This window comes from Sitophilus oryzae, unplaced genomic scaffold (assembly GCF_002938485.1).
Source record: "Sitophilus oryzae breed Bouriz unplaced genomic scaffold, Soryzae_2.0 scaffold_1107_pilon_pilon, whole genome shotgun sequence".
Lineage (NCBI taxonomy): Eukaryota > Metazoa > Arthropoda > Insecta > Coleoptera > Curculionidae > Sitophilus > Sitophilus oryzae.
The window spans coordinates 899799-913825 of record NW_022145735.1 but is presented as its reverse complement, the minus strand read 5'-3'; the positions used below and the strand labels follow the sequence as shown (position 1 = coordinate 913825).

The window sequence follows — 14027 nt, the reverse complement described above, 5'->3', positions numbered from 1 at the left end:
TTATCGAAAAAGACTCTAAAATAGTTGGTTGTGTAGCGTGCGGTAGATCTCGGCAAAAATTGAGTGAAATAATGGAACAACTTTTCGCTAGTAAGTGACTATATAATATACATACGTATAGTAAACCGATCATTTATGAAATTCATTTAAATTAACTAAATTATATATTTTTCTTGCATTTTAGCTTTTATTTATTACTCGTCAAAGATTAGATGTCAAAGAATTTAGATACGTTAATTTGACTTACCTGCTTCAGTAGCGTATTGGATGTTTGTGGTAATAAATACTTATTATAACTTATCTATTTTTATTAGAATTATATATTTTTATAACAATTTTAATAACTACCAACATTTATTCACAACGTAAAATAAAACAACATATCATTGAGTCTACCCCACGTCTACCCTACATCATAGTTTTACATTTTTTAAATAAAATTAGAACGACACTGATAAACCGGAATTTAAGTCGGCCATATTTTAGGCCCATCGCGGTGTACCTAAGATTTTTGATATGCTCCTTCCTTAGTCTTCTTATTCAAAGTTTTCAAACGTCACAGAAGTATTAATCACAGATAAAAGAAATAAGTTTAGATTGGAAAGTGCCCATAAGGACAATTTAAATACTATTTGGCGCTATTCTTACAACGGTCGCTCTCCAAAGCTTTTGATAATTTCGGAGCGGTTCGGCCTTTTCCGGAATTATGTTGCCAAATATTGTTTATTCAAATTTATTATTATTTTCTTTTAATTTTTTAAATAAAACACAGTGTGTTGCATATAAGAAACTTTATTTTATATAAGGACATGTGGAAATACCAATGAAACATTGGAAACCGACGCCGACGTTATGCCACGATTCACGATGGTTTTTGCAGTTCACACAGCTTTTTAAGTTTTTAATGCCACTTTTTCACAATTGTCGCAGGTAGTAAATAATTTAAACTCACAAGATAGCACTAATTACTTTGAAAATGGACGCTTCAAACACTTTTCGGTATTTTTTCAATGAGGGTTTACATTTTGAAAGATTTAATAATTTTTGAAGATTCTGACTTTGACAAGAGAAAATTATTTCTGGTCTTGTTTGCAGTTGTCTTTAGCAACAGATATAGCAGCGCCCTACAACGTAATGCGCTACAAAACAATTATAAGTTTTGGCGCCAAGCCGAGCATTTCAATCTAAACTTGTTCTAAAAAATAGTATTAATTTTTGCGACGCGATTGACAATATAAAAAAGTCATTTTAATGCCTAGGCATAAAAGTTAAGCACTTTTACGCCTAATTATTAAAGTACGAGGACATACGAAAATACGAAAATACAGGGTACGGCAATAGTACGTCGGGCATCTGTAGCTCCTAGAATAGAAAACTTGAGAATTTTGTTTAAGTGCAAACCTAAAGTATGTACCAGGATGTATTTCCGGAAAATATTTTAACTTCTATAGGATGGCTCAAAAAAGTGTTAGTGGATCTGGATGATTTTTTTTAAATAGAACACCCTGTATATTATTGCATTTTTGGCTTCCTTTCAGATCACTTTACATAATTCTAAGATATGAGTAAATCTATTTCGATAGTTTCGGAGATATTGAAAATTAAATCAAAAATATATATTTTTCAACCCAAATATTAAAAATACAAGAACAGCCCTGTTATGAAAACTGTATTAGGTATTTACTTCAGATGGTCTGTTCTTACTTTGCTATAAAAATGGTAATCGTAAATCATACAGGATGTTCAATATTCTACACCAAACTTTCAAAAATATAAAATAACTTTTCTTCGTTTTTTTAATTGGAACACCCTGTATATTATTGCATTTTTGGCTTCCTTTCAGATCACTTTACATAATTCTAAGATATGAGTAAATCTATTTCTATAGTTTCAGAGATATTGAAAATTAAATTAAAAATATATATTTTTCAACCCTTCTTAAAAAAAATATTAAAAATACAAGAACAGCCCTGTTATGAAAACTATATTAGGTATTTACTTCAGATGGTCTGTTCTTACTTTGCTATAAATATGGTAATCGTAAATCATACAAGATGTTCAATATTCTGCACCAAACTTTCAAAAATATAAAATAACTTTTCTTCGTTTTTTAAATGGAACACCCTGTATATTATTATTTTATTAGATGGAGAATTAAAAAATGAACATTTTTTGTGTTTAAAGTATTTCAAAATTTTTAATAGTTTTCCGGATACACGCGGTACTAGTTCATATGGCGCTTTCAATAGTAAAATACGAGAGAAAAATCATTGGGTGGCTTTGATAAAAATTTACTATGGAAAATGCCATATGAAATACACCACCGGGAATATCTTCGAAACCGTTAAAAATTTTGAAATACTCTAAATACAAAAAATGTTCATTTTTTAATTATCCATCTATTGAAGAAATAATATACAGGGTGTTCCATTTAAAAAAAAAACAAGAAAAATTATTTTATATTTTACAATGTTTGGCGTAGAATTTTGAACATCATGTATGATATACGATTTTCATATTTATAGCAAAGTAGACTTTATAGTCTATTATATATATTTATAGCAAAGTAGTACAGACCATCTAAAGTAAATATCTAATATAGTTTTGATTTCAGGACAGTTCTTGGTATTATTAATAATTTTTTTAAGAAAGGCTGAAAAATATATAAATTTTATATATTTATTAATATCTCTGAAATTATCGAAATATATTTACTCTTGTCTTGGGATTATGTAAAGTGACATGAAAGGAAGCCAAAAATGCAATATATAGGGTGTTCCATTTAAAAAAAATAATCCTGATCCACTTACACTTTTTTGAGCCACCCTATAGAAGTTAAAATATTTTCCTGAAATACATCCTCGTACATACTTTAGGTTTGCACTTAAACAAAATTCCCAGGTTTTTTATTCTAGGAGCTAGAGATGCCCGACGCACTATTGCCGGACCCTGTATATTATTAAAAATGATATAAAGTGTCAAATTCAACGAGCGCAACCATAGTTTCTCGATGTACAGGGTGTCTCAGAAATAAGTGCAAGTATTTTAAGGGCTACTAGATTTCGATAAAAAAAAACATATTTTATCTTTATCATTTTTCAGATAAGTCCAAAATAAAGGAGTTATTTTACTTTGAAAATTTCCAAAAAAAAATTTTTTTTGCTAAAATTTTGAGAACTACTGGATCTTTCCTGGATTTTTCTTTCTTGTAAATTTAATCTAATACCTATGTTGCCATATTATCAAGAAATTACGATTTTTAACTAAAAACTAAAAAAATTTCGAATTTTCAAAAAAAAAATTAGCGAAAAAAAACCCATATTCGTATTTTTCTACTATACTACCAGTTAAAATACTTGCACTTATTTCTTGGACACCCTGTATAATTACATACAAGGTATTTTATTTTTTTTATATTATTAGGAACGTTTGAAATTTTTAAAAAAATTATTTGTGTATGTTTGAAAAAATAGTTAAACGTATAGCCTCGCCACAAAAAGTGTAATTTTTACTCCTAATAAAAAAACAATATACTATTATTTTATACTATTATATACTATTATTTTATACTCTCAATTATTTTACCTAGCCTAGATCATTTTCTCATGTTGTATTATAAAGTTATAAAGCCGTAAAAGAAAAAGAGAAAAAAACGAAATATGAAAAAGCACCCTCTTCGAAGAGTGACGCTGTTAAGAGTTCTCGGCTTATTGAAGCACAAATACCTGTTCACGACAACAATAGGGACATTTTTGATTTGTTATTTTTTTAATGGCCCAATGCGGAGGTAGATTTTACCTGATTTGGACTTTTAATGGAAAGTCATGCTCGTTCCTTTCAGTCGAATGCCCTCTTAACTGCATTAACATTTGAAATAGAGAATACCTATATGCCGAGATATATCGCGTGAATGACTTGTCAGGTGCGCCTTTTACATTTTTCGAGAAATAAACGACTGCCTTAAAAGATGGTTTACGATGTGAGAAGATATATTTGCTTATGTATACAGTGTGTCCTCGTATCGTCTTTACAAAAGGAAACAATTTTTATTATTCACTTTGAGAAAAGCCGAGTATTCTTCATTAAAGTTTTTGCTTCTTTCAAAATGTCTAATCATTAGGGTGCACCAAAAAATTTTTTTTTTATTTTAGTTACCCTGAAAATATAATAATAATAATAATAATGCCTTTATTTCCAAAAAAAAAGTAAAATAAAATACAGTTAATTATTAATACATTAAAATAGTAAGAAATCATAGAAATTAAATAATTACACCATCAGAATATATATATATATATATATATATATATATATATATATATATATATATATATATATATATATATATATATATATATATATATATATATAAATAAAAACTCAATTTTGGAGTGGAGCGAAATTCAGAAGCATAATGCTTCTGCTCTTCCATTTAACTCTGAATGCATCCGAATGAAGTACAAAAAAAGAATAGTAAAATAGTAAAAGGTGAAAAAAGATTAAAATATGTCATATGAAAAAGAACAATAAAAAAATAATAATAATAAGCAAAACAAATCAATAAAAAAGAAACAGTGAAAAAAACTCAATTTCAAAGAAAAAAAAGTTTCAGTTAGATAAAGAAAAGAAAAGACCTACTGATTTTCATAAAGCCATCGACGGGTATGCATCTTAAATGTATGAATATTTAGAGTTTTTAGGTTTGAAGGTAATTCATTATATAATTTCGCAATACAATAACTGAACGAACCTTCAAAAAAAGAGAGAGGTCTTATGGTAGGGAATTGTAAGAGTGTCCTTTGCTCTAATATTAACACTATGCGCATTCTCTCTAAGTTGAATCTTTTCAAACAGGTAAGTTGGTTCTTGGGTAGTAATAATAAAATGATACAGACTCAGTGTGCCCAAACGATGCCTATTCTTCATACTGAGCCACTCCAATTTTCGAAGTTTATGCGAAACATGGTCAAATTTTCTTAGATTAAAAATTTATCTCAAACATGTATTCTGCACTTTTTGTATTCGATACACTTCATGAGTGTTTAAGGCTTGCGAATACAATGGAGCACAATGAGAAAAATGCGACAAAACTAGGGCATTACACAAGTTAGCATTGAGCTTATGGCTCAGATAATAACGGTGAGGATACAGTTGTCTCAAACCAGCATATGATTTTTGAATGCAGGACGATACATGCCTGCTATAGGCAAAGGATCTGTCTATTATAACTCCCAGATTTTTTGCCTGTTCGACCACAGGCAGTATGGCACCATTAATTGATAACCTAACCTCGCCGAGGAGATCCTGATAATGATTTCCGCCTGCAAACAACATCACCTTTGTTTTTTGAGGGTTTAATATTAAGTCATATTTAATGGATTCAAGATATATGTTATGTAAGTCTAAATTAATTTTATTAAGAGCAAGGCCAAAATCAGTCTTAGCAAAAGACGCATATATCTGCGTATCATCAGCATAAGCGTGTGTATGGGAATACCGGACTACATTTGTTATTTGCGAAGTATAAATACAAAACATAAGAGGCCCCAAGATTGAGCCCTGAGGCACTCCCCGACCTAACTCAACAGGTCCGGAAATGTTTGCTGAAAATATCGTTCACAATAATGAAAAAAACATTCTGGTAAAGTTGTAACAAATCAGCGTGTTGGAAATTGAACGGTCTTCAAAAAAGGTCTAAGATTCGAGAAACCCCTCCTTATCGAACCTCTATACCCGACAGTCAATACGTTTGCCAAAAATCAGCTTTAAACGTCAAGCAGTTTAAGCAGAATCGTGAATGGTCATATTTTATGAAACACCCTGTATATTACTATATTGAACTAATTTTTAAAAAATCTTAAAATATGTAAAACAACAAAATAAAATATACGTGTTTGAGAGTTTTTCCGACAAACTCACCGGTTTTTAAATAAAAAATATTCTAATATTTGAGGGGTGGTTTCACCCCCTTAGAATTCGAGTTTCGAAAAACCCCTTCTTATCGAACCTCTACACCCTAAAGTAAATCTTTTTTCCAAAAATCAGTTTTTTACGTCAAGCGCTTTAAGCAGGATCGTGATTAATCAATGACCAGATTTTTCGAAACACCCTGTATACATTTTTAAAAAATCATAAAATATGTAAAAAAACATAATAAAATATACGTGTTTAAGCGTTTTTCCGGAAACTTGACCGTTTTTTAAATAAAAAATATTGTAATATTTGAGGGGTGGTTTCACCCCCTTGGAACAGAAATTTCGAAAACTCCCTTCTTATCGAACCTCTACACCCTAGAATCAACCTGTATGCCAAAATTGAGCTTCTTACGTTGAGTGGTTTGAGCAGGATCGTGATTAATCAGTGAGTCAGTCACTAAAGGATTTTATATATTAGTATAGATTTTATTTCTTCCAAAATCAACCAAAGCCGTCGTCTTAATTGAACCTCTGTCTCCTGTTTAATACCGTTGCCCGATTTAACGACATACCGAAAGCGAGAAATGCCTTTCTCACATCACTGCAATATAACCAAGAAGCGGCGGCCGAGTACCTAGGTACCCAAATAAAACCGGTCGTCGGAACAAGATTTGGTACTTAGCCCGCTCTAATGTTGTTTTATTATGCGGACGCTCTTAAAAGATTTTATTTCAGATACATATTCGGTCGCTCTGGGCTATACGTAGATATACAATTACAAACAATTTAAATTAAGTATTACTACAGGCAAAGGAATGTTGGCATTTCAGTTTTTTTCTTTGTTAGGAGTTCTATTTATCTGCTTCATCTGTAATATTTCTTGATGATATAGTTTCGAATTTATCCGATTGTATGTTTGATTGAGATGAATTTATATCTAAAATCGTCATTATTTGCAGGAAATTACTTTATTTTAATAATTATGAAAAAGTTTTCTCTTTTATGTGTTGTGTCTTTTAAAACTATACGAGTAAAAATAAATGTTGATAAAATTATAAAAAAATAAAAACACTATGAATTGGAATAGTATCACTGGAATGAATGAACATTTGAACTTCAGAACATTTGTTTGTTTTAAAAAAAATAGTTGGTTATTTTATAAACACGTATGGTATAATGGTATATTGAACAGGTATAGAAGTATTTGGGTCGAACACTAAATACTCCGAATCAATAGGCACCCAACCCCAGTATCCCTCAAGCAGAAATCTACGCTCTAAAAAGATGCTTACAACTTATCTTAGATATGAACTATCGAAAATAAGAAATAACCATCTTATCCGATAGTCAAGCAACATTAAAAGCGACCACTTAGGGGCCAGACCACTAAGGCACAAACTAAGGAATAGAAGGTAGTAAAAAGCAAACGATCTAGCTAGAAAAGGAGCGAACATTCCATTAACTGGACCAGAATGGTTCAGCTTCCCTAGTGGAAACCAGCTTAAAGCGGAACTAAAGAACGTGGAAGAGTCCATCCGTACCCTAGAATAAGAATTCTCCAGCGATCTAAAAGACACACGAAGACATTTCTCAGGACTACGACCGTAGGAAAATTAAAGATTTTCCTTGATTTAAGTAAGAACAGTCTTCGGATTGTCACGACGTTTTTGACAGGACACTATCTCCTCAATAAAAACCTCAGAAAGTTGGCAACCCTAGCTTAACTTCCCCTTTTCATACAATTTGAAATCTACACAAATATAATCAAATTCAGCCATACATACAGGGTGATTCAGATTTTACTAGAATAACTGCAGGTATCTCTCTCGATAGAACTAATCGAAATAATGATATTTTGTATTATAAACCATACTTCAAAAACGCTTCCATTTGGAGTAAAATGGCGCTAAAATTTGAATTATTTTTCGGTTTTTATTTTATTACTCGTAAGCCAGAGGACCTAAATACGCAAGTGTTTGATTAAATACTAAGGGCAACGTGGCTGATATGTGTGAAAAAAATTGGATTAATTGCTATACAGGGTGTTGTTTTTGTGAGTGTCAAGTGCACGGAACCTTGTCGAAATTTTTTGTCGCACGCCACTGGATAAATTTGTATTTTTTTCTGATACTTTCCGTCTTTTTACTAACTTGTTTTGTTCTTAAATTTTTTTGATATGTCGCTTAGTTTTCGAGATATTCCACAAAATTCCGGACATTGCTCAGCTGCGTTTGAAAAATGTTACTTAATTAGCAGCATGCCATAAGAAAAATAATTCAAATTTTAGCGCCATTTTACTCCAACCGGAAGCGTTTTTGGAGTATGGTTAATTATACAAACTATCGTTATTTCGGTTAGTTCTATCGAGAGATACCTGAAGTTATTCTAGTAAAATCTGTATCACCCTGTATATATACAATAAGTGCAAATATTTTAACTGGTAGTATAGTTCAACCCCAGACACACGCCTATGAGGGTTTTTTCGCGAAAAAAAAATTTTGAAATTTTTTGAAAATTTTTTTTTAATTTTTTTTAGTTTTTAGTTAAAAAACATAATTTCTTGATAATATGGCAACGTAGGTATTAGATTAAATTTACAAGAAAGAAAATCCAGAAAATATCCAGTGGTTCTCAAAATTTTAGCAAAACATCATTTTTTTGGAAATTTTTAAAGTAAAATGACTCCGTTATTTTGGACTTTTTTGAAAAACGATAAAGAGAAAATATGTTTCTTTTATCGAGATCTACCACCCGTTAAAATATTTGCACTTATTTCTGGGACACCCTGTATATGGCTCATAATATATCTTTCTCCAACACATTATCTCTTACAGGAATATTATTTATAATACAGTATGATCGAAAAAAACGGCGCCAAAGACAGTTGAGGATTGTCATTCCTCCATCCACGATAATTTTGGCGAGATCAAAAATTGACATAAAAACTTGTTCAAAAATTTACATAAACGTTAAAAAAACGTTTCCAGACACAAAAATCTTTTTCCAAAAACTTATTCTTTCTCGAATTTTAAACTACACCATTTAAAAATAATTTTTACTCAATATAGAAACATTTTTATGGCCAACTGGCAGTAAAAAAAGGAGTACGGACCAAGTAATGACGTCTAGGGCTTGACCTCGCCAAAATTATCATCGATTGTCATTCCCATTTTTCATCATCGATTGTTATCATTATGGTAGTACAGGACATAAAAATCACTTTTTTTATCACTCTTTCAATTCCTGAATTTTCTGTACAGAACATAAATTTCTTTGTCATGTTACTCCAGAAAATCTTCCAGTTACATATCCTTTCAATTTATACAAATCGTACCGCATCCTTATACCGTTTGTAAAAAGAAATATTGCCTTTCAGACCTATTAACGTCAAGAAATTCTAATGGTCTAATAGCTAATTTTGCATCTTTACTTCGACGTTATTACCGGCATCGGCAGTGACATTCGATCTATTTCGCACATGTCGTTTTCGGCAATATCCTGTTTTCAGAAATAACACAGACCCTAAAATAGGTTTCTGGGACTGCGACCAAAGCAAATATGGTTGAAGATTTGAAGGTAAAGTGCTGGAAATAGTGCATAGAAAATACTATTTTTACTATTTGCTTTAAATATAATTTTGAATAATTTCGGGTAAAAATATAAAATACCATTTTTATTTTCCCATAAAAATCCATAAATAAAAGTTTTTCTGGTCTCAAATTTTAGAAATAAATAGCTAGTAGTATTATTTAAGAGAGTTGGATAACAGAAAAGGTTATGACATTACAAAAGAATATACAGGGTGGTCCGAACTGTATTCCGGAAACTTCGGCAGCATATTCTGCAGATAAAAATAAGTAAAAAAGTTCGTATAAACGTCTGTCCTAAAATGCTTAGTTTCGGATATACAAAGTTCATTTTTATTTCGATTTTTTCTAAATAATTTCTGCTGTAACGTCAACGTTTGGATGAAAATTGGTGTCTGGGAGTTCTTTGACATGAGAAATTTGATTGTGATGTCAATATGACTCCTACTAGTATAGAGCGCCACCTACATACTTCTTAACTGGTTTGTAAAGTAATAACTTTTCCTCCGTACCTGTATAAAACTACTGAGTAAAAAAATATACATTTACGACGTTTTTTACGTAAAAAATGTCTCTTGGTAAAAATCGCTACGAATATTGGTTTTCGAGATATTTGGAATCGAAATTATCAATACCTGTCATCATTGACATAAATTAAACATGTTGACTAAATAGTTATTAGACTGAGATCATAAATTTGAAAGTTTCTGTGCCAAAAGTTCAACAGAAACTCTTTTATCATCATATTTTTACATCTTTTTATCCGCAGAATATGTTGCCTGTCCAGAGTACAGTTCAGACAACCCTGTACATTCCGTTGGCAGTCAGTTATTTCAGAAGAATAACTTAAAAATAAATCATTTAATCCAAAGATTCACTTACCAAATCATCCAACTCAATTTCTATGGTAGTTAATTCAGCACTAACAATTCTGTTCTTTATTGACACAAAACTAGCACTTATATTCATTGTACTTCGAAATAAACAAATAAACAAACAAACAATAAACACTTCTACACCGATTAATTTTATAATTATTCTCAAAATTTTAACGTTTCTCTGAGACTTCAATTAGTTCACTGGGTTAACTGATTGTTAAACGAATATATTCTTTTGAAGATCGAATTGATCCAAATCATCGTTTTGCCTCGTTTAATTGCTCGCATTAGAGGGAGTACAGAATAAATGGATCTCACTTAGATCAGTTCGCAAAGCGACGTGTTTTGAATACAAATAAACAAATCTAAAAAAAACTGCAAAGAGTTCAAAAAATTGATGATTTTTTTAGGATGAATTTGTTTTCTTCTTTTTGATGTGAGACATTTGGGTTTATAGGAATCATGTAATTTATTCTTTCAAAAATTTTGTAGTAAAATAAATAGGTATAGCTAAAAATCAAAACACCATGAATAACTGGAATCTTAGGAGTATATACGGGGGCGTTTTGAAAAGTTCTACCTCAATAGTCAATATGAACATGACAGCGCTCAACTACAATGGATAGAGAACGATTTTAAGCATTTTTTTAATAAGGACTGCAGAAAAATTAGTAGACATCTCTGAAAAATAATATAAGTAGACAAAACCATACTATAAAATGACCATATACATACAGGGTTATTACAAATGACTGAATTAACATATTATTTTCAAAAGATACAGAGTGTCCCAAATAAAGAAAAAATATCATAGTTGTATTTTTTTAAATGTAAAAACCTGTATATTATTACATTTTTAGTTTCTACGATTAAAATAAAGGTAAATTTGATTAAGATTTACCACACTTTAATCTAACCCTTTTTGAAATATTTACGATTTTGTGAAAATGCAGGAACAATTTTAATGCTTCATTTTACTTAATTTTGTGCTGCAATAATAAAAATAATACTACCTTATATATACAGAGTATCTAAACATTTATATTAAATAATTATTAGCTTTAAACGGCAAAAACTTGTTTAATTTAAATAGAACACCCTGCGTATTTTACGTGAATGATATGCACTATTTAATTGTCTATCAAATTTTATCATACATTTTTAACCCTATCTCTTCAAGTTTTCGTAGAAAATACATTTTCTAAATGCATTTTTAACGATGCAGGGATAGGAGACGGATAGAGGAGAGGGTACACGGATAGGAGAGGGTACACGGATAGGAGAGAGGAGAGGTTATAGGGATAGAAGAGGGATAGGGATAGCTTGGCGCAGACATGGAAAGGGGGCACACTATGCCACAGAGGTCGCGGTGTTTAAAATTGAAAAGAACATGTTAACAATAAAGTAAACAAACTTATAATAATACACCTTTGCCAATCTAATCGGAAAGCATAATATAGCGTAGCAATGAAGCCATTTTCGATTATTCTACTGCCTTTAACCTACCTGTCTCTTGACACTGGACGAGCTGTCACTGAGACTACCGGAAGCCCCGGATTTCCTTGTGCGGCACTTTCCTTTTCCGGTCGCGGCGGAAGTTGACGCCTGCGCCCCTCCAACAGCCAACCTGTCCTCTTCTCCGGTTAAAGAGAAACTCTGAAAAAAACAATTAACTGTCAATAAATACAGTATAACTTTAGTAGCGCCCGGGTGCATATCGTTCCGGCAATCATCCGGATTATCGACGCGCCCGGATTACTGGAGCCACTTGAATTTATTCCTTTAGAAAATAAAAACAACTAAAAAAATATCAAAATCCGCCGCCCTAAAAATTTGACGAAGTTTGATGTTTCATAACTTTTCAATTTGTAATCCGATTTTTATGATTATGGTATCAGTGTGAAGATAAATTTATTGGCATTATCCTTTTATTACTTTAATGGCTTATATTTTTCAGTTAGGTGGGTATACCGGGGTAAATCAAAACGTTGTTTTTTGCAATAAATTCAAAACATCCCGTGGAAAAAATGACGGGCACTTTGAAAAAAAAACACTTTCCTGTACTTTTATATGTATTCCTAATATTTATTTTTTTGAATTAGTCCATTATCTCTATTTTTTATGAGCTACACCAAAGAATATTATAGTTAACACAGCTATACATTTTTAAGTAAAATATTGATTTCATAGATTTTTTTATTGACAAAAACAATAATTTTATAATAATTTTATAATAATTTTAATAGCGTGTATGTCGACCTCTCGCAACAAAACAGTTCGAGGTCTTATTCGTATCGAATGAATAAAGGTAGTTATTCTTTCTTGATCTACAGCTTGATTAATATCAAGCTATATAGATCGAGAAAACCCTTTACTAGATCTAAGGCTACCATTAACGGAGGAATCTCTGTTAATGCTAATAAGGGAGATTTTCACAAATCTAAGATTTGTCAGCATTCATGGAACACAGGGCACAGAATAAATTTTAATAACGCCAGCGTCAAAATTATAATGAAAGAAGCCCTAAATTGCCTCTAAATGAAAAATAAAAGAGGCTTTTTTAATACAATCTAATAAAAATAAATGTATTGCTCATGCATCTGTAGATGTTAGTAATGTATGGCAATCGCTTCTTTGATTATAAAGAACATTTTAACTTAAATAAATAACATACGTAAAAGTTAAAAATAATCATACAGAAAGTTTGGGGCTTTTTGGTTTTACCTAACTGTTATCAGGTAGTGATTGTTAATTTTGAAGTTTAAGTTGATGTATGTCATTTTAACAGAACGTAACGGTTTTTGTAGACGTATCTGTTTTAAAAAACTAAAGTGTTCTCGAATAGTTGAATTTAAATATATTAAATAGTTTTTCTTTATTCTTCGTATTTTTTGCTTCCGACGACGGAAAGAGATAAACTTTCCAAAACGTTCAGCATTTTTTGATCGTTAGGCAAATTTGTATATCTGTAAACCTAACTTCTGACAAGCAGTTTCCGTTTGGATTAAAGCAGAAGTGTTTACAAAAAACAACTATTTTATTTTGTAGATTTTCTTGCAGTGGCGATATACCCATATAGGAATTTTTGGAAAGATGAATCCGCCACATAGGTATAGGCATCTTTTACTTAAATTTAACTACCCCCCTTCCATACAATCTACATCTACATACATGTAATAGTGGGATATCGATATCGTACTATTGAAACATCGATATATCGATTACATCCCTAATTGTAATAAAATATTTTAAACCCCATTTTTTTACCGGAGTAGGGACTCGTTAAAATATATTCCATTATTTTTACGGACAGACAAAGCAACAAAGTGAAAAAGAAAAAGTGGAAGTATTTCGATTAAATCGACCTTAAACGAAATTTATCTATCGCTTCTAACAAAGATGAAGCGGATTCTTCTCGGAAATATGAACCAGTAAAATAATTCTTGCTCGGAAGGGTCGGTCGGTCTCTCTACCGACCATTAACATATTTTTTGCCGAATTAGTGGGCCGGTGGTGCAGGTACGACCCGGGTACGATCGTATTCAAGGCCGGGCTTTGTTTTTGAGCGGCCGAAAATGTCGGTCAAATGATGGCGGCTAATTCGATACACGCCAATTGCCCAACCATTTGGAAACGATATTTTAGGC

At 31.2% G+C, this 14027-nt stretch overlaps 1 protein-coding gene across 1 annotated transcript in view; it reads right to left on the bottom strand.

Annotated features, from left to right (window-relative positions):
• The window catches only part of LOC115881099, a 71658-nt gene that overhangs the window by 34200 nt on the left and 23431 nt on the right, over window positions 1-14027 (bottom strand). Inside the window, exon 2 of the mRNA XM_030898474.1 lies at window positions 11887-12036. Within this exon, the coding sequence (XP_030754334.1) occupies window positions 11887-12036 (150 nt within the window). The remainder of the gene's footprint in view (window positions 1-11886; window positions 12037-14027) is intronic.